Here is a 20,826-nt window from a genome sequence, read left to right on the forward strand (position 1 = left end):
ATAATAGTTGACAATGTCTACAATTTTCTCCTGTCTGGAGATTAAAGTTGTTTGCTTGAATGGGGAGTTGTACTTAACAAACTGCATATGAGGACATAGTATAATTAAGATGAGCCCCTGTGACGTTCTTGCTCCGTGTTTTCTGAGGAACATCTTCGACTGGATTACCTGGACTGTGGTGAGGACACCCTTGGCGCTCACTTGCAGGGTATCCCTCCCTCACACACCTCACATACTCTCACCAGTGTGGTGATGTCATCAGGGTTTTAATGAGGGATTACTCTGACAACGCTGCCAAGTTAAACCTATTAGTTTCACTGTGTGCTTGCGGTGCACTACAGAAAGAACTGTGTGTCCATGTGTGATATGCAAGAGCCTATTGAGAAAATGTTGCAGTCTGTGAGCGTCTGCATCCTGTTATCATCCATCCATTCATCTCTCCATTAGCGTGTCTGTCAAAAAACATCTCAGTTTGCCGGCCAAGATGTTGTCTGATGTCAATTACTGAGTGTGCACTGTGTGATGTTGAGTTAACAACAGACCTTCAAAGAGCCTAGCAGGACAGGTCTGCGGCCCTGATAAGGAAAAACACTTGTATCATGATAGTATTACTCAAGATTTACTGCGAATACACACACTCATGTGTGCTCTTCATAGAGACACAATCATACAAAAGCATATAAAGGGATACCCAAAAAAAACTTCATATGAGGGTTTGTTGTGCTGTTCCATGCCCAACTTGGCACAACAAATTGTATTTACAAAATTGCTTTTGAGATGAATAGCTAACACTGAGACCACAGTTGCATCTGTGGTAGGCTGTTTCAGACAATATGTGGGATATGAAAACCCCTGCACTTCTGACAAAATAACACCAGGTACATGTCTAAATGCAGTACTTCAACAGCATTGCTTTTCATTATGGATGTTTAAATTGGTTCTATAGTTTAAGATACACTCTGGCTTATTAATACATTTATACTTTTGTTGAGAAGGAACAGAAGTATTTTTTTATTTTACTTCATACGTTTGCTTGTGTATATATGGGAAATTACATTGATATACTGGAATAATTAGTCAGCAAATCAGTTAATCGATTGACAGAAAATGAATCATCAATGTTCATAATTCATTATCCAAGTCATTTAAGAGGCATTTGATAGTTCCAGTTTTACAAATAGTAAAGATGCAACATTTAGGTTTCTCGTGTTTATTTATTTTTTTAGAAGCATTAGGTTTTTTAAAAGTACACATGAGGTCTGCTGCACAGGAAATTAAGTCCATACAAATGGGGACGAGTGCAGACTGTGATTCTACCACAATTAGCTTTTTTCAGACATGTGTTTGAGCCCCGAGACACAAACCTTCAAGTCTGCGTGGAATCCGCATTTGTGCACATGAAGATAGGTTGTTGAGTACAAGTGTTCTTAAATGCTCCTCATCATGGGCTTTCACAGTTTTTAAACATGTACTTTCATTTGACCCGAAATCAGGTTTTGGATTGTTGCTGAGATAAATCCAAGCAAAAGACATCAACTTGTGGAAATTATGGCAGGCATTTTTCTCAATTTTCTGACGCCAAAGAAATTAATTGATAGATTAATCAGTAATGAAAACAATGCTTTTAGCCTTTATACTACTAGAATTCTTTGCACAAGCATGCTTGCAGTACACACATGCACAGCACAAGCAGGAGCTTTTGTTGTTGGTCTTATCTTTAGCGGCCACGCTTCTCCAGACTTTTTTCTTTCTATTATTCTGTGGTGGGGGTTGCAATGCTTTCTATTCTCCTTTGTGCTCTGTTGAGTCTGTGAGACAAACAATAGTTCAGCCTGCCTAAATCCCCTCTCCAATCTGTGAGTCAGCTGGATGTATTAATAGAGCACAGGTAAGTCATGCATGGCTGCTGTGAATAGTTAATTTATCCAAATGAACCACAGTCACATCCTACAATGAAGTGTTTGAATTGATCAGTTTAAGGATGTGTTAACTTGTACCTCTTTAAACCTGAAATAAAACAATCGGTGATGAGAGCTTTACTACATCTTTCCATCCTGGACCCTCTGAGAAGCCCCCTGTCATTCTCATTTTCTCATTACACAGAATGCAGCAGCAGATTGCAATCTGCCGCTGTATCCTCAGCAACTGAAGGCTGATTGGTTGTCAGGACCTACCTGTCCCTTTTGAATTCTGCCAGGTCACCATGGCAACCACATTATAAACATGAATGTAGCAGGGGACTGTAAAGGCAGACGGGAAGTGCTTGCCTAGCTGAGGCAAAGGAATTGCTCCTCAACATAAAAAATAAGCTGTCTTGAAGGAGCATTATTAACTTTTGCTGATTTACATAGTTGCAAACATATGTCCAATCATTGTATTCACATTAAATTATTTTGCATTGGCAATGGAAGTGCAGTTGCCATGGCGCTAAGCTGCAACAGCAACTTTAAGCCACATACCTTATTTTCCATCTTTCTATCCCACTGCTGCCGGTTGCTTTCTTGTACATTAGCACAATTAGCTCGCATGAAGCTGCTTTCTTGATGGACAAATTAGCCGTTGAACCTGACAGATGGGTAAAAAGCAAATACCTTGCCTTTTAGTCACTTTCTGTGTTTGTCTCTGGACAAAGCTTTGCAACTGAGGGCCAACTGAATAAGCTGCCATTGTCCTTCCTGTATCTCTTCATTCCTCACAGTCCATTTTAGTATTTGTCTTTGGAGGGAAATGGTGTCCAAACAGTCACTGCTGTTGCATAGATGTCATCTACATAAGTAAGAGTATCTTAGTCAGTGTATCAGTGTCTTTTTCCCTATGTGTAGAGTCTATACCCACAGGAGAGAACAGCACTTCAGCTGTGACCCAAAGCCCAGTCTCTAATATGCTGTGGAAGCATTGAGTATCTGGTCAGATTAATGTTTGTATTTACTTAGTTTACCAAGTTTAAATAAAAAAAGATGTGTCCATATGTGTTTCTTGTCCTTGGATAAGTTATTAACTGATCCTGCTTTTTCTCTCCCAATATTGATTCAAATTCCTCAACTTTGTTTAGTGTGAATTCGACACCTGTGCTCTTTTCAAGATGTACTGCATGGAACTTATTGGGATCATTTGTATTCACTGTAAGGTGACATGAGGCTACTCATTGCTGTGGTCTTAAAAAGTACCATGGCTCAATGAGTTCATTTTAGCACATTGACAAAGAAATGTAATGTGGATTGATCACATTATGGTCTTAACCGAATCTGATGACTTGAATTGAAGCCTCCCTACATAGCATTTAACATTTGAAAATTTGAGAAAAAGTTTGGAGAAAACATGTAATAAGGTATATAAAATATATAGTTTAAGACTCAGGAATTCTAACAATGCTAGCATTGGAAAATTATTAAAACGATACAGTGTTACTAACACCACTACTGACTAAAATGTGTGTACAATGTAATGAATAGGCATTTTCATGAAAGGAACAAATAAATACAAAAAAAAAACCTCTTCTGTTTAAGACTTCACTCTCCCTTGCCTTTCTCTTTCACTGGAATTTTAGTTTTTTTTCAATCTGAACCTATTTCCCTGTGTATTTATGTGTAAGTGACTAATCGCAACAAGTTCTTTTGGAAATTGGTTAAGTGTTGAACGTGTTCGGTTGCTACGAACTGGGCTCTAATGTAATCGAATGGGGTATCTACACATCGGCAATATAGGTCTACAAAAAGTGCTTGTTTTTGCCACTGACGGGTTCAGATTGTTATTATAAGTATCTACCTTGTGGAAAGATGATAAAGTTTTGTTCTGAAATGTTGCCGGGTATTGCCGAAGGACACCTGGCTGGAACTTCAGAGGGGGAGAGTTTGTTGTGAAGCATGGCTTTGCATTATGTAAAAGATTTTGAATAAAAACAGGTTTTTAAGACAAATGTTACAATTGAATAAGGACAGACAGAAGCTGTGACTAGTTGTGCTTAGAAAGATGCCTAACACTCCGTATACACCACGCCTTGTGGACCATGAGGGTGTCTAGAAATCCTATCATGCACTTTTTCCTGAAGAAAGATGCTGTTCCAAGAGTGGAGAGATCTACTGCATTTACATTCCTGTTTTGTCTCTCAGGCTACATCGATCCTAAGCCCCTCATAAGGTGGCTGACCCTGCCAGTCATAAGAGAGCGCTTCACAAAGCCCTCCCTGTCTTTTTTTGGCACACAGCCATTCAATTAGCTATTTATGTACTTTTGTATTTAACCTGTTAAGTCTGTATCCCTGTCCTGTATCTCTATCCCCCTGTGCCTTTCTGTCACTGACTACTCTATTCTGATTTGTTGAGGATTTGTTTGTTACTTTTCATGCACAGTTTAATTTTATGCAGCAGTGAAATAAATATAATAATAATAATAATAAATATAACTTTATTGAAAACAAATCTCTACTAATTGAGTTGGAAAGATTCCCCCAGTCTCTGCATACCTAAAATATATGATTTGCAATATACAGCATTATTGAAAATAATAATATACAGCTGAATTGTAATACACACACCTAGTATTTGAAAAGGTGTTGCTGCTTGTATATACCTGTTTCATCATTCAGAAACAGCGGTTCTGGTTTTATGGCTTTGAGCCTCAGGGACACTGAGTGACGACAGTCGCGGCGTCAACTGGTGCTCCGTCACAGCTCATCGCTGCAACTGACAGTGTGTGGCCGACAGAGGAAGCTAGATAGACATATGCTTGTGTTACATGTGTGTGTTTGTCAAAGGGAGCGAGTGAAGTAGAGATCTGTGAAGCCTTGTTGTATTGATCTTTGTGCATTGTATCTGCACATGTTGTGTTGTGGTTGTGCTTATAGTGCCAGTCAGCAATTGTTCAGTGCGTGTGTTGAAGCCTGTTATGTCAGTCATTGCATCTGTGCCTTGGAGGAGCTGTTGTCACGTGCTGGCTGCTTCTGTCAGAGCTGAGCAGAGGCTGTAAATCCACAGAGATTCAGGGCACTGTGTGTGTTGGAGCTGCTCATGGTTGTGCTCTTGTGACTGATTTTCCCTGCTGAGCAGACCGCCCCCTGCTGACAGTGAAGAACAGTTAAGAGATGAATCAGTTGGAGTGATTTAGATTTTATCTTAATAGTGGTAGGGTGTCTGAAAATGATGCTACAGATAACAAATGGCAGTAATCTCATATGAAAGAACATAAATATTCATGCTCAGCTGATCCTGTTCCACTTACAGCTCTTAATCTACAAACCCATCCCATCTTCAAACACAGCTTGATGCTTCATTTTCAAAAAATAATATACTACATAAAGTATATCTGCTCTACTTATTTTGGCTGTTGGCTCAAATTGCAGTTACTCTTAATTTGACATGAATTTCTCATGAAACAGTTTTGCACTGCTTGTTCCAGCTTGTTTGTTTTGTGGTATTGTGCCCCCCCCTAGTGGTGAAAATGAGCTATAACCATGGCTGGGTTGTGAGACTGGGACTGGGGAACTAGGGTTGGTTTTATGCAGTTTTTTAAAATTTGTTTTACATAAAACTAGACTTATTTTGTCAAAATAATGCCCTCACTTGAGAAAACTTAGGGATCTTGTTCCTGGTTTTATTGATACTTCAAATTTGTATTTAACCTGAAATACTTTTTTTGTTTTATAGTCATGCTTGATTTTCTGTATCCCACTGTTCACTTGTGCTAATCAACAAATGTCCTCATTCTTTTCTGATTTTTACTCATAGTACTAATGCTTGTCGTATATTTGGGGAATATACTTATACTGTATACAATATATGTGTATACCGCTTACCCCTAACAGTGTGTTCTCATTTGGATGACAGCTCAGAGAGGCTCCAATACAATTTTTAAAAATGGACAGAGAACAAAGATAAAAAAACACATTTAAAAGTGTATAGAACTGTTTATTTAGTAGCTTGTTACTGGGCTGAGCAATGGGACGATTATAGCTGCTGAGAACATCACAGGTTGTAGTCTTTTGGGTACCTTTTTTTTTGTGTGCCAATTTTAACTAATTTAATGGTCTTTCTCAGAAAATGAGCCACTGCTCCATCCCCGCAGGCAGCTGTTCATCAGACAGCAGGGAAACAACAGTGGCACCTTTTTAGATCGTACTTTTCTTCAAATAATGATTTATTTCAACCAAACCAGAGTTGGTGATTGTTGGAACAGTGGGAAGACTAAACAAGACAGTTTTGGTGAGGGCTTTTTGTTTCTGTCCAGTTTTAATGAAATGTGTTTCCACAATAATCTGCAAGATAAAATTACTGTTTTTTTTTCCAAAGCAGTATGCTTTTCACATCTTACTCTGTGAATTAGGGGTCCATTTTGACCAAATGAGTTAGTGAACAATGGAAACTAAAATGTGATTTGTGTGTTTTGATTAGTTTCAGTACAGTCTGAATAAAGTTTGTTTTGATGAGTTAATTAAAGCCTATGTCTTAATTTGGTGGAAGAGAGAAACTCGAAATCAGAAGGTGTATGGTGGTATTTTTCTGTTTGATACGGAAAATAAGCATAGAGTATATCTTACCTTGATGGTTTGTCAGTTTATTTTCTTTTTTTATTAGCATAGCAAACTTCCCCCTCGAATACATCACCCAGCTGATGGGGGTTGCCATCGTCTGCCACCACACACACACACACACATACAGGTGAATATACCGTATCAGCAATGGCTGGTTGCTGGTTGGAAAAATTTTAACGAATCTCCCTTACCCTAGCTTCTTACAATACATCAGTATGTTGTGTGTTAACAATAAAATAAATGCATACACACTTCACAAACAATCTTGAAGATCCTCGAAGACCAAATATTAAAACTTATCTGAGGTGAAATTGCTCTTCCTCACTGAACTGTAACATCTCTTGAACTTGTCAGGTAAAGAATAGTCCTTCCGATATATTAAGTCCAGAAATAGATCTGTTTATGCTGGCCAGTGTACAATAATTAAATTCAGGTTCTTGTACAATTCTACCTACTGGCAGTGTGCATGGAGAAGCAAGCAGAATGGTAGATAAAAACTCTGCATTGGGAGAAACTTTATTGTTATCAATGGATATTTCAGTTTATATCTGGTCTTCTGATAGATGATGAAAAGTAAGAATGACAATGATATGATCATTGTCATCTTACTATTCATCTTTACTGTATATTCTAATCATTTTATCCCTCATAAAGCTTTACCTGAAGTAGATTGGCATTGCACAATACAACAGGATTATGTAACTTTGCAGAAAGTCCACAATAGCACTTAAAACATGATTCTTGTGGCTGTCAGTACCGGATCTTGATGGTTATCTGAGAGAAAAGATAAATGAGTTTGCTCTACCACTGCACTTTGTTCCTCCCTCTCCTGCATCTCTCTCTCATTCTCTCTCTCTCTCTCTCTCTCTCTCTCTCTCTCTCTCTCTCTCTCTCTCTCTCTCTCTCTCTCTATCTCTCTCTCTCTCTCTCTCTTTCTCTCTCTCTCCATCTCCATCTTTTTCCCGATGAAGTCACACCCATGCTGAACCCTCTCCTCTAACACCTCTTCCCACACTCACAAACACACACACACACACACACACACACACACACACACACACACACACACACACACACACACACACACACACACACACACCCATCCTTCTTTCCTACTGAAATAGCTTCATCAGGCTTGTCACTCTCTTTTTCTCTCTCTACATCCCTCTTGGTGTGCGTGTGTGTCAGTGGTTAAGAGCCTCATCAAAAATGAGTTTGCCTGTGAACTCAGATTATCTGTCTTTGGAGAAGATAGCCCGCTACCGCCATGCCTGCTCCAACGGCTCACCCTTCGCCACAAACAAGCCCATCGACATCAAACCTCGTGGCAGGAGAGGGTATGATTGCTCTCTGGGACTGAAATTGTTGACGATGATGTGACCTAAGCCTTAAGTTTTCTGTCTTGTACTAAGGTTGTTGTCATGTGGAACTATTTCATATTAACTTCATTCTTTAGTATGTGTTGTTACTTATAGCCAGCCTCAGTTTATGTTGCTCTTCCTCTGTAGTTAATAGCCGACCATTGCTTGCATGTGCAAGGTTGAGATGGAGTAAATTAGAGAGTAAAAAGTAGTAAGACAACTCAGGAGGGAAACTTCAGCCTAAAATCTATCTTTCTTATTGCTCTTTGAGTAAACTGTGACTATGTGATGTGTAAGTGTGTGGTTTCATGTGTTTGTACTTGCATGAATGTACACAAAGTGTGTGTGTTCTCTCTTATCAGAGCATTAGCTGATGAATAGCTCCACCTGGACAACACAGAACTGGAACAGTGTTGAGCGTTGTCTAAATGGTGGTTGCTTGGTGGCTGGTTGTGTTGTTTGAGCTCCGTCAGAGCTGTAGTTCTGCTGTTTACACTGCTAAACCTATGTGATCCTGATCCTGCTAAACTGGAAGTTTGTGATTGTGTGTATGTGGATGTTTGTATCTCTCTGTGTTCCATGAGTAGCAGCTATTCTGCTATTTCTTAACATGGTTAAGGGCCAGGTAAATAATAAATGAGCAGGCTTCATCCAGTCATGATGAACCATCAAGGTGATCAAGAGGACAAGCCTCTTCACTAACCACAGCAGGGCGTAAGCCAATCATCAGAGCACTTTCTGTCCATTAAAGCTCACAGAAAATGTTAAGACCTTTTTAGACCCATTTTCAAACTGCATCTCTCTGACTTATACGTACTCAGCGACCCTAGACAAAACTAGCATGTGCTATCATCTAATGTGTGTGTGTGTGTGTGTGTGTGTGTGTGTGTGTGTGTGTGTGTGTGTGTGTGTGTGTGTGTGTGTGTGTGTGTGTGTGTGTGTGTGTGTGTGTGTGTGTGTGTGTGTGTGTGTGTGTGTGCCTGTGCGTGTGTGTTTGTGTGTACTTTAGTTCAGTTGTGTGTTTATGCCTCTATAGTATTTGAATATGAAGAGTGAACAGTATTGAAGGTGAACAGTAATGGCTAGTGGCGTTTGTAGACATATAGATATGGATGGAGCCTTGTCAATACTGTGGACCAGCCATCTGTGCTCACTGCCTTGTCCTTAGTTAAGTGCTATTTATATCAGCATTTACTGAGCGGGTTTATCTGCACCATATACTGACCCTGGTTCATGGGAGAGTTTTTTTTAAATACAAAATCAATACTTTGTCAATTACTGTGGTCACTTAATCTATGCAACTGCAACAGTCATACCAGCTTCATCACTGGGTGGCAGTGGTTCTCTTAGTTGCACAGAAGGGCATAGAACATAATTAAAACAGAATAATTGTTGAGTCATGTGGTGGTTTAATAGAAGCTGCAATACGTGTTTTCAAAAGTCACCTTAAATTTTGCTTGCAATTAATGTCATATCAGTAACCTTCTATAACATGCATGTATCCTCTATTTTGCCTAAAACAGAAAAAAAGATTTTATGAATTCACTCAATTCATTCATTCAATTATTTAATGGTTTTATTGGGCATGTTTGTCCTCAAAAAAATAAAATGTAACTTAAAAGACAGACAATTCATTAGAAATAATTAGATAAGCATTGAAGATGGTAATGAAGATATTACTATTAAATTAATCATTTGGGCTAATAGTGACAATAGTGACAAATGTCTATCCTAGTTTCTCAAAGTCCAAAGTGATGTCTTTAAATGTCTTGTTTAGTTAGCCCCAAACCCAAAGATATAAAATAGAGGAAATCAGGAAATCTCCATATTTGAGAGGCATGATTTTACTTGTTAATAGTAAAAAAACACGTTCAGGATTAAATGGATACCAAAATAATTGCAGATTATTTTTCTGTTGATCGACTATTTCAAGTAGACTATTTTGTAGAGTTTGATTCTGACTTGTGGGCAAAGTAACACTCTTTATTTTTGTTTGTGTCTTACATCTCTGCTTCCTGGGGATGGCAGTATAGTAGCCTGAAAGTAAATACTTGTGTGTGTCTATGTGAATGAACGCATGCACTTGTGGGCTACATTGTTTTTCACAAAAGACAGTAGCACAAAGGAAAACAAGAAGTGATAGTGTGAGTCTGTTGGATATATGTTTCTATCAGATCTGTCTTTAAAGTCAAATAATGTGATCTAAATGTGTTTAGCTTCCCAAATATTGAACTCAGTATGGTGAAATGGGATGAAGAATGTAGAATGAGGAACGCATCTGACCAGTCCCAGTCTGGTCAGATGCGTACATGAACTAATGAAGCCTCTTGCATGAGATGTGAAACGTCTTCCTAGACAAATAACCAAGTCCAGTTGCTTTTGACTGAAATTGCTTTGGGGATAACGATGACCTGGACAAATGAGAATATTCACAGGCTGTTTGCATACAGTATACCTTGTCATCTTTTGTGTTTAAATTAGGGATTCACGTGTTTTCAATGAAGAGGAAAGAGTTTTCCTGAGGAATCTGTTCTTTTTTTTTGTTCTCTCCTTGACTGCATGGAATGTGCACAACGTATACGCCATCATTCTGCCATGCTACGCTGAAAGCATTAGAGAGTCAACTCACTGTAACCCATTTCAAGTGCTCCACACATAGTCATATTTTTATATCAATGTAAAAGAAAAAGTATCAACTATCAGTGTGAAATCCACTGTACTATCCAAGTGATGTCAGTCACAAGTGAAAAACTTCAGAAGTATCTTTTCGTAATTAGTGTCCATTTCTTTTCTAGCATGAAATTTGAAACGATTGGACACATGGTGATATAAATGGAAGTCAATAAGTGATTACACAGCTAATTTCTCATGCACTTTTAAATTAGTAGTACAGGGACTGTGCACATACAATTATTTGTATTTCTTTTTTATTATTTTAGGTTAATTTGTTGCATTATTATTTGCCAGAGGATGCCTGCCATATGTTGTGTCCCTATCTTGCTTTGTGCATGTGAGCTCATCTGCATGTGCGTATACAAGAAGAATACGTCATTCGTCTCCCTATTTCCTCAGGTCTGCCTCCTTTCTTTCGTGACATAAAAGCACATCTACGTAATACACTCTGAAGCATCAGTGGCCATGAAGTGGATGACCCTAGTATTATCAGTCTATTGGTGCACAGAGCAATTTATTCTTCCCTCGTAAGAACAGGAGATGGATGCTTTTTGCTGCTTTTGAACAAAAGAGAAGCATCATCTGACCGATGTCCATCTCTTGTTACATACGCCTACGGCCAGTTGCAGTATTGATGACATGTAAATATTCAAACTGCTTTCAAGATGAGAGGGGTGGCATAATGCGTATGCTGATGCTTTGGTTGTTCTGATTACAACGTGCTGTGTTTTTCTTTGTTTTTACTCTGGTTTGACGTTTACTGTATACTTATTGGAGCTACGACTAGGGACACAGCAATTGTTGTGCCCTACTTTTTAACTGTGTTTGCTGATCTGGTGCTGTGTTTTCATGTCATCCCCAATAGATAATTACTGCAGCAGAGAGAACTACATAAAAGTATGTAGTGTTAGCACAGGATATGGAGATGCAGGAGAATGCTTGAAAGCAAAGCAATCTTCTATGTGGCTGTGTATGCTTTTTTTATTGTATATCAGGCTGAAATGGCACATGCATATACTGACTTTTACATCCCAACATACTTGTTTGCCTTTTTTTTACTTATATGATATATATCCTGTCCACGTTGTGATCCTCATACAACATACTACAAGATACACACATGAAATACAGAGAGCATACAAAGGAGAAATAGGTTTATTCATTTATGTGTGATTGACATGCCAGACAGCTGACACACCTGTCTGCCAGGTAGAGTGCTGATATTAGCTACTTTGCCCACAACTCCAACAGCAGACAATGCCATGTGAGCTTACTTATACCTATTTCATAGATACCAAAACACTGATGATTCTATTTTATCGCTAGCAAGGCACTGCTGATGATTTTTTTTATAAAATATGATATGAGATATAGAAAAGCAGAAGATCTACATATTTGAGAGGCTGAAAACAGCATTTTACATCCATTTTTGCGTGGAAAATCAATTTAACGATTAATGTATAATCAAAATAGTTTGCTGATTGTTGTAGCTAGAGCTGCAATAATCAGCAAACTTATACATATTATACTTAAATTATGCAAATGTACATTATATATATTGTATATATTATATATATAATATATATATAATCTTAAAACAGGCAATGTGAAAAACATGCTGCTCGTCTGTTAAGCTGGCAGCTCAGTAAGTTGACAATACTATCTTTGTACACTCTCCAGATCATTGACATGCTTTAGCTGTGGGTTTAGGTTACTGTGACAGCCAAGTGATTGACACTTGAGACGATTGCTGGGAGGTACAAGTCCCGCCCTTCAAGGAATTACTACTACCAAAACAACCCCTCCCACTCCAGACATACCCAAGCTGTAGCTCAGGGACACAGAGAGACAGAGAGAAAGCACAGGAGAGTTATGTAACTCAAAGACAGAGACACAGTTGTAAAGAAAGAGTAAGATAGAAAGAGGTAAGGAGGGAGGGGAGGGGGGAAGAATGTGAGAGAAAGAGGAGATCTTATTTTCACCAGTCAGGAAAAATAATTGAGAAAGAGAATGAAAATTTGTGCTTAGCTGGATTAGGAAAGAGGAGATCACACACTCAACTAGCAAGAAAGATAAGTGCAAGTGAGTGACAGAGAAAGAGTGCAAATAACCACCCATACTCAGACGATCGGAGCTTGAGGAGCGGCAGCAGCATATTCTTGGACGGAGGGTTTGATCTGACTGTACTCAGGTTCGGTCTCGAGGAGCTTGGCAGACCTGACCACTCCAACAAACTTACGCTGAAGGAAAAAAGCTCCCACTGGACTGTGGTCAGACCGCAGCGGAGGGCTCCAGGTGGCTCAGAGGGTGTGTGGCTTTATGTATGTGTTTGCGGATGTAATGTGGAAGGAAAAGCCAGACCATGAGTATCATTCTTAAACCACGGTCGCGCTCCACCAGCTCATTGAAGAACGCAGAGGGCATATGGTAAATAGACGAAGAACTTTGTCCTGCTGGGAACATTCCCATGTTAATCCTGTTTGTTCCTGTGTTTTGCTCTATTGTTCTCCATCTGACTGTTCTGAACTACTTTTCCTCTGCCTATCCCAAGTCCTTCCTTTTCGTTGTTTGTCCTTGTTGGCTTGCTGTGCTTTGTGTGCTTGTGGATCTTGTGGATCTTCAACTGTCACTACGACACTATGTCAGTTACTGGGTTTTTGTGTCAGTTTTTCTGTGCATGGCATGACATCTTCCTTGGTCGGATTGGATTTCTTCTGTCCTTAACTCCAGTGTGTTTTGTGCTTTATATGACACTTGCTGTAGTTGTTATGACCCTGGTCTTGTACCCTCAGTGTACTTTCATTAGAACTCACTGTCTATTCAGCCAGTGGAATTGAATTAAAGCACAATGTTGTAAAACAGCAAAGGAATCATTAATTCAGGAATGTGCATTGTCGCTCCATACATTCTCCTGTCTGCACATGGCTCCAGATAAATGCAGGATGCAGAGCGCAATGCCAGGGGCACAAATCGCCCTCCCCCTCTTGTCTCCTCCCTCCTCCTGTCTCAACTTGTCCTTGCCTGTCAGCACTCATTTCCAACTAAGAAAGTGCCCTGTAGCTTTAACAGTGGAAGTTAATATTCACAGTTTTCCCATTGTGATATACATTGTTGTGGGGTGGTAGTGGTGGTGGTGGGGGTGGAGTGGTTGCCCAGCAGCATGTGTTTGAACCCTATTGGACCTCCCTGCAGGGTTCACAGTGCTCTCACATTGTCAGCGTATTAATCTGCTCCACAATCTCCCCAGCAGGAAGTGATGCTTGTGAAATGAAGACATATTAACTAGGTCTTTGAGGGTAGCAGTTATCTGAGCAGCGCAGATCACAGACAGTAGATGATGTAGTTTTAGGGTGTAGTGTAGCCACACATTAACCTGATATTAGTGTTAGAGCTGACTGCAGAATGTGGCTTTTCTTTAAAAGCTGAGAATCTGGCAACGTTAGGTTTGTATGAGCCATCTTCTTGAATGACTACCAAAAGCAATACTCAGCTGGACGAAGCATACCGCCTCCTCCATCTGTCCTTCCCTCCTCTCTTGTGTTATTTACTGTTGTATCAAGGCTTCTTTCACTAATTCCCATCACAGATTTGTCTTTCACAATTGTTATCACTGAGCTTACAAGATTTACAGTAGATTTGTTACTAAAACCCAAGTTGTAGATTATAATTCTGGTGTCGTGCTGTTTGCGATAGGGCGTGTGTTTGTGTGATGTATACATGTCTAATGCAGATAGAGGTGGGTGTTATCTCCCTTAATTCTTATCAGGATAAGTATTTTAATCACAAACATCGTCCGTGTATTTATTTCTTACCTGTATGTTGATTACAATGTACAGGTATGCATATTTGAGTGCTTGTGTGCTCAAGTATTTAAGACAATGACGTGGTCCTGGTGTGTGATGTACCCCCTGGCTTGACCACACTCAGACCCTACTCCACCCAACTGTGTAAATCCAGGTGTGCACATACAGACTTTTGAGTATCCACCGGCATGTTAGCTTGAGTTCAGATAAGGTGAAAGATGACAAGAATATCTAATGTATAATAGAATCAGATGTTTATGAAATCCTGTTAGCTCCACAACTTCTGAAGTGCTTCTTTCCCACTTTAAATCCCAGAGTGATGTTGGGGTGCTTAGATAAAGGTGAGGAGTGGGGAACGTGTGGCTTTGAACTCAAGTGTTTGCATCTGGCCTTTGTCAGTGTACAGTTGGGCATCTCAGGCAGAGAGAGTTGTCAGGGCCTGACAACATGCACGTCTTCTCCAAATTTGCGCTTTAGTGATTCCGACCTAAGATGATGAATAGGACAGAAACAGAAAGTTAAGTGGACCTCAATGTAAATAAAGGCAGAACTGGTTTGCTCTGCCTTTAAGCATGTGACCTGAGACAACGCTGCATTGGGTTTGTGACTCTGTTTAATTGTTATCTTAGTGAAATTAACTGCACAAGTTATGATTTAGATCATTGAATATTTGATCAGAGAATATTCAGTGCCAAGTTTCGATACTCGTCCGTTTTTGATATTCAAGATTCAAGATTTCCACCCCGGTTATACTATATATATATGTATATATACATAAATAGCAACATGTGAAATACGTTTGTGGGAGTCTCCGTTAAAGAAAAGCAGTAAATAGTAATCAAATCACATGCTATAAATAAAAAATTACATCCAAGAAATACTCCATATACATAGAATGCAACTCAGACCCTCTTATCTATGCCTATAGACAGTGAACTAGTATCATTTGATTTCTGCTCAAACTTTCACCATTGAAATGTAGTCAGTATTCCCATATTTGCTCTTCCATGATAATGACATTATGTATGTTTGTCAGTTGTAATACAGTGGTAACATATGTGGTGGTTGCAATATCTTTCGACTAACTGCCTGTTTAGTAAGTCAGTATGAAGGATAACTCATTCTAATCTCCTGTTTTGTATTAGTTGTTCTCTTGAGAGAGCACACTGAGCGTCAGAGTAGGTTGCATTCCTTAAATATAAGTACTAATCCTCTACTTTTCTCTGGTTTGTTTTCCAGCTGCACTGTGTTGTTTTCATACCCGTTAGTGCAGTTCCTTTTTAAAACATGCATGATCAGAATGGGCCGATTGCTTGGATTGAGGTATTTTTTATTTTATTGAGGCTTTCTTGACAACCGCTCATCCAAACAACTTTACACTCAACACTGTGCGTCCTTGGGTCCTGGGCAATACACCTGCTGTGACATTGTTGCTTACCCTAGCATTGCTAGATTATACATGTTATGTGCTAACAGCTAGGGACCAGGCAAATGCGTTCATTCAGAACGTTACATCACTGATGCTAGAAATGTTTGAGCTCGCTACAATGTAACATATGTTCTTGAAAAGTACTTTAAAAGTGACAGAGAGCAAGCTGTACCCTACATGCCGTTCGATGTTGTAACAGTTAATAAGGGCCTCAATACTCTACACAGTGTGTACACAACACATTACTAATATAAATGTCCAGTAGATCTCAAGAGTTTACACTCGAAACTGCACTTCCTTGAGTCCTCAGCAATAGACTCACCAGTTTGAAGTAGAGCTGCGAAAATGATTTGATTAGCTGTCTTCTATTAAATTCAATGGAAACTATTTTAATAATGGATTAATCTGTGACTTTTTAAATAATTTTTAGGAAAAAAAGTCAAAATTTGAGCTGAAATTTGAATATATTCTGGTTTCTTTATTCCTCTTTGACAGTAAACGGAATATATTTGGGTTGTGAGCCAAAAAGAATCATAATCGTTGCATCTCTAGTGTGAAAGAGATCGAATGAATGGTTGTTGAGAAAACTGAAGGTGAGACAGATGGACAATCCTTCCATTTTAGTTAGATTTAGAGTGATCATGGGTATAAACATTTAAAGCAGTGATGCTTTGACTCTCAAACCTCAACAAACCAACACAGCTTTTCCATTACGTGTCTGAATATTATGTGTTATCTGTGCCAACTCTTTGGTCTCTATATTCTTTTCCTCTGTCATGAGCTGCTGTTTTGCGCAAAGAACATGGTCAAGGTTACCACACATTTGTTCAGGATCACATAACGATAATCTGCATGCATGCGAGAGAACACACTCCTAACAATCCTCATAAATACAGCCACTTGAAAGCTCATACATACACACAAACAAACACACACACACACACACGCACGCACGCACGCACGCACACACACACACACACACACACACACACCTTTGACATGTCTCTCCTTGTCCTTCCTTCACCGCCTGCTCTTCTCTTTGCCCTCACAACTTTCCAAAATAAATCGAGTGTCGTCTTCCCTCTGTTATCTACTTCAACACGCAGCTCTGTTCTGTTAAACAACACAGCCCCTCTGTTACTGCAGTTTATGTCCATTTTTTATAATTCTTTCCAGATTTGGTCATAGTTGTAGTGTAAGAGTACGTTTTAGCATTCTTTTTTTAGATATGCTATGCTTGTTTGCCCTCCGGTAAGAGACAAAAATATCCTGTTTTGTATAATTTATTGTCTGTTGCATTGTTGGGCATTTTCTGGCCCACCAACTCTGAATGATCATTGGAAAACAAAGTCATACTATCCTCCCTTTAAAGACACTTATGCCTTGACCTTGTTCTCCAGTGCGCCTCCCCACAGACCTGTCATGTCAACTCCTGTGGTGTTTATAATTGCCCAAGTTATCCAGGTCTGAAAAGGAATGAGTCATTGATCTATGCTAGGTGTGTGTATGTGTGAAAAAGAGAGGGGGAAAGATAGATGCAGATGGAGACATAGAAGCGATGGAGAGCCAAAGACAAAGAGAGGATAAAAGAGCTATGTGGTGTCCTTAGGCATGTAGTGACCCAGCAGCGTCCTACCGTATAAAGTCACAACAGCCACTACTCATCCATCTCAGTGCCCTTACAACTGCAGTACTGTACATTTCTTGTGTTTTAACCTAGCAACGCTCTGTCACAGTGCAGCTGAAAGGTTTTCTAGCAACAAACAATCCCTCTATCTCTTTTTCCCTGCAACCTAAACTCAAGTATGAAACTCTACTCCTGTGGGAAACACTGTCCCTACAGGCCGTCTTCTTGTCTACTCATGTGGCTGCAGGCATTTGTTGCTGAATTACTAACCACGGTAAAATTGAGGCCACTGTAAAACTTTTATCTTAGTTTGTTTGTCCATCTAAGCAAGACGGATTTCCCAATTTTTTGCGTGGGGATAAAAGTAGGTCCACACAGGTTTACAGTGTTTAAAACCTTTTTATTATCTGAGTCTGTACACAGTGTAGATGAGAGAATATTTGTAAATAATTCGCGTTTATTTAGATTTTATTGGTCAAAGAAAAAATCTGTCTGCACGGTTTGGAAGCAGTGGCACTCTAGTGTGTGAAATGCACGGCATTCCTGGAATTTTATCATCATTTAAGCCTTTAAGTCTAATAGGATCAAATGAGGTGATGGCATTTTATATCCAATAGGTCAAAGGTCAACTTCACTGTGACATAATATTTCTGTCCATTATTTAGCGCCATAACTCAGGAACAGAAGGGGAGACATTTGGTCAGATACTGAGTTGGTGACACTCATGTTGAAAATGTGGTGATTGTTTAGATCTTCTGTGCTGCAGGAGTCAAGATGTGGAAAAGTGAAGTTCTGAATCACTCCCTTTTCGGATAACCTGTGGTTTCTTTTTGTCTCGTCCTCAGTGTAATGCTGGATCTAATTCCCAAAAATCCCCCTGTGAGTTGTACTCTTGCTTTTTGTTGATTCTCACAACACAACAGTTCATAGTGGTTCGTGCTTGCTCATCACAGGCTGCTTTGTGTCAAAGCAGGGACTAGGCCAGATATTCCCACTGTGATGTCAATGGTGGTGCAATACCTCAGTGAACTAGTTGCAAAGAATATTCCCAAAGAGGGCGTGTCTGTCGAATCACACTGTACGCAAGCACACAGTGAGTGGAGTAACGTGTAAGGGCTTTGGCTGAGAATGTGTGTAGGTTATGACGTCAGAGTAAATGTGATTATGAATCAGTTGTTAAACATATGCCGTTTGTTATGTTTCAGCACTTTTGCTATCTCTCTACCTGTGATCCTAGTCTTGTACGCAAACACTATACACACACCTATATGCACTTATCACACCGAACAGCTGGAGCCTCAAATGACAGTTTATACAGTTTCACACCTGCCGTAAAGAAAACAGATTGATCACTAGATGTGATAAAAGCCTGTTGTTTGGATTTGTTGTGTATGTGTATAGATGATGCTGGTTTAGACTAACATGCTTCTGATCCAATACTATATAATGAAAGACATACTTAGAGGACTGAGCGGTGTGTGTAAGATGACACAAAACTGTGGAGGAAAGTTGCTGGAGTCATTGCAAGTCACATATTTACCTCTCTTTCTGTCTGTCTGTCTGTCTGTCTAAGAGCAAGTTAGAGACCAGGAAGAGGACAATACGATTGCCCTTCCCTCATCAGGCAGATGGCCAAACTATCCCATTCCACAACCAAAACTCGCCTCACCCTCACTGAGCTGCTGCTGCTCAGAAAGATCACACAGAGATAGTACAGCATTAAGCCATTTAGTTGTTGTGGAAAATATGCCTGGCATGTCCTGTGTGTTGTTTTGAGATAAGCCCCAGTATTGGTTCAGATGTGAGAAGCAGAATGACTTTATAAAAGTTGACCTCATAAAATCGCTCTCACAAAACATTCCCAAACCATGAGTACAATCCCATACTCTCACAAATTACGGACCAAACTCGCTAAGCCCAATTCAAGGTAATAATAACTTGTACCTTTTAGGTCAGTGAATCATCTTAGGATGTGAAGAAAACATACAAGCTCAAACAGAAAGGGTACTCAAAGCAGTGTTAGTAATTTCTCATTGTGTAATGACTAGGAATGTTTTAGTTGTTAGTTGTATGTTTAAGTTCAGTGAAACATGCTTTCTACACTATGCAAACACACACATGTACACTCACATGGTTTACTCTGTTCTCAGGACATCCTCTGCTCTTCCACATTAAACATACCCCTTACATGAGCGCCCCGTACTTGCTAAATCATAGGTGGTATTGGATTGAATCTGTGGTTGTTTCCATACTGAGGGTGACAACGGGGACGTCATCCCTGTGCGTATTATGTGTCGCACTTGGGGGAATCCCACCTGACCTCAGCATCCATGCCAGATGGGATTATGGGATTGCTTGATAGCCTTAGTGATGAGGCAGATATCCCGGGTGACAGGTGTTAGTCATCACCTGGGCGAACAATCACCTAAGAGACTAAGGAGCTCATCGTGACATCCCAGAGGGAACGTTGTCACTGGTTTACTGTAGATACACCTTTTCCAACTGTGAGTCAGTGGCATAGGTAGAGCACAGGTATTCCCTGCAGCCCTGTGCAGAGTTTAAGCAAAGAATATCTCTTGTTGTTGTATCTAGATAGCTTTAAATAATGCTGCTCAAGTTCTAACTGCTGATTGTGGTGCTAACTATTTGGCCACCAATCATAATCCTCCAGTAATCAACTAGAGCAAATTGACTTCATCCAGCAGTAGATCTAGCAGTAGATCTACATACAACCACAAGAGATATGCTTTGCTTAAACTCTGCACAGACCTCTCTGTGACTCTGTTAGGGCCAATATGAATGTTGAGGAAGCAAACACATGCTTTTAGATCACATTTAGTGATTCAGCTTCTCGTTGACAGAGTGATCAGACATCAGCATCACTGGTCCATCAACCTCTCAGCTGCCATTCGGCTGTATTAACTGCCATAACATATAAGTCTGATCACATTACTATATATATTATTATAGTTACTGGAAGTGTGTTTGTCTCTCTGTCTTTGTGTCTGTCCTTGTCTCTCTCTGTCCATCTGTCCGTCTTTTCTCTCTTTCTCTCTCCTTTTCTTCCTCCCCAACCGGTGCAGACAGATAACCGTGCTCCACAGAGCTGGGTCTGTCCGACGTTTCTGCCTGTTATAGGGAAGGTTTTCATTGCCCCCGTACTCTACGGAGGAATTGTTGGGTCTATGTAAATCATAAATAAGTCATAGAGTGTGGTCTATACCTACTCTGTAAAGTGTCCTGAGATAACTTTTGTTATGATTTGGCACTATAAATAAAAATGAATTGAATTGAATTGAATTAGTGTAGTGTAGGGTCCTCATGCCTACACAGTAATGCGTCACGTTATATGTTAAATTGAGCCAATCAACAACATATATGTATGTCCTATACTGTTGCAATGGAAA

The 20,826-nt window shown here is 39.7% G+C and overlaps 1 protein-coding gene across 3 annotated transcripts in view; it reads left to right on the top strand.

Annotated features, from left to right (window-relative positions):
* The window catches only part of pde4d (phosphodiesterase 4D, cAMP-specific), a gene marked incomplete at its 5' end in the record, with an annotated part of 150,354 nt that overhangs the window by 101,965 nt on the left and 27,563 nt on the right, over positions 1-20,826 (top strand). The window contains one exon of one of the 3 annotated variants that reach the window (XM_083912284.1): positions 12,504-12,987. The exons of the other annotated variants lie outside the window; for them this stretch is intronic. Within the exon in view, the coding sequence (XP_083768410.1) occupies positions 12,923-12,987 (65 nt within the window). Of the gene's footprint in view, positions 1-12,503; positions 12,988-20,826 lie in introns of those variants that run through there. 3 annotated transcript variants of the gene reach the window in all.

This window comes from Echiichthys vipera, assembly GCF_963691815.1.
Source record: "Echiichthys vipera genome assembly, chromosome: 4".
Lineage (NCBI taxonomy): Eukaryota > Metazoa > Chordata > Actinopteri > Perciformes > Trachinidae > Echiichthys > Echiichthys vipera.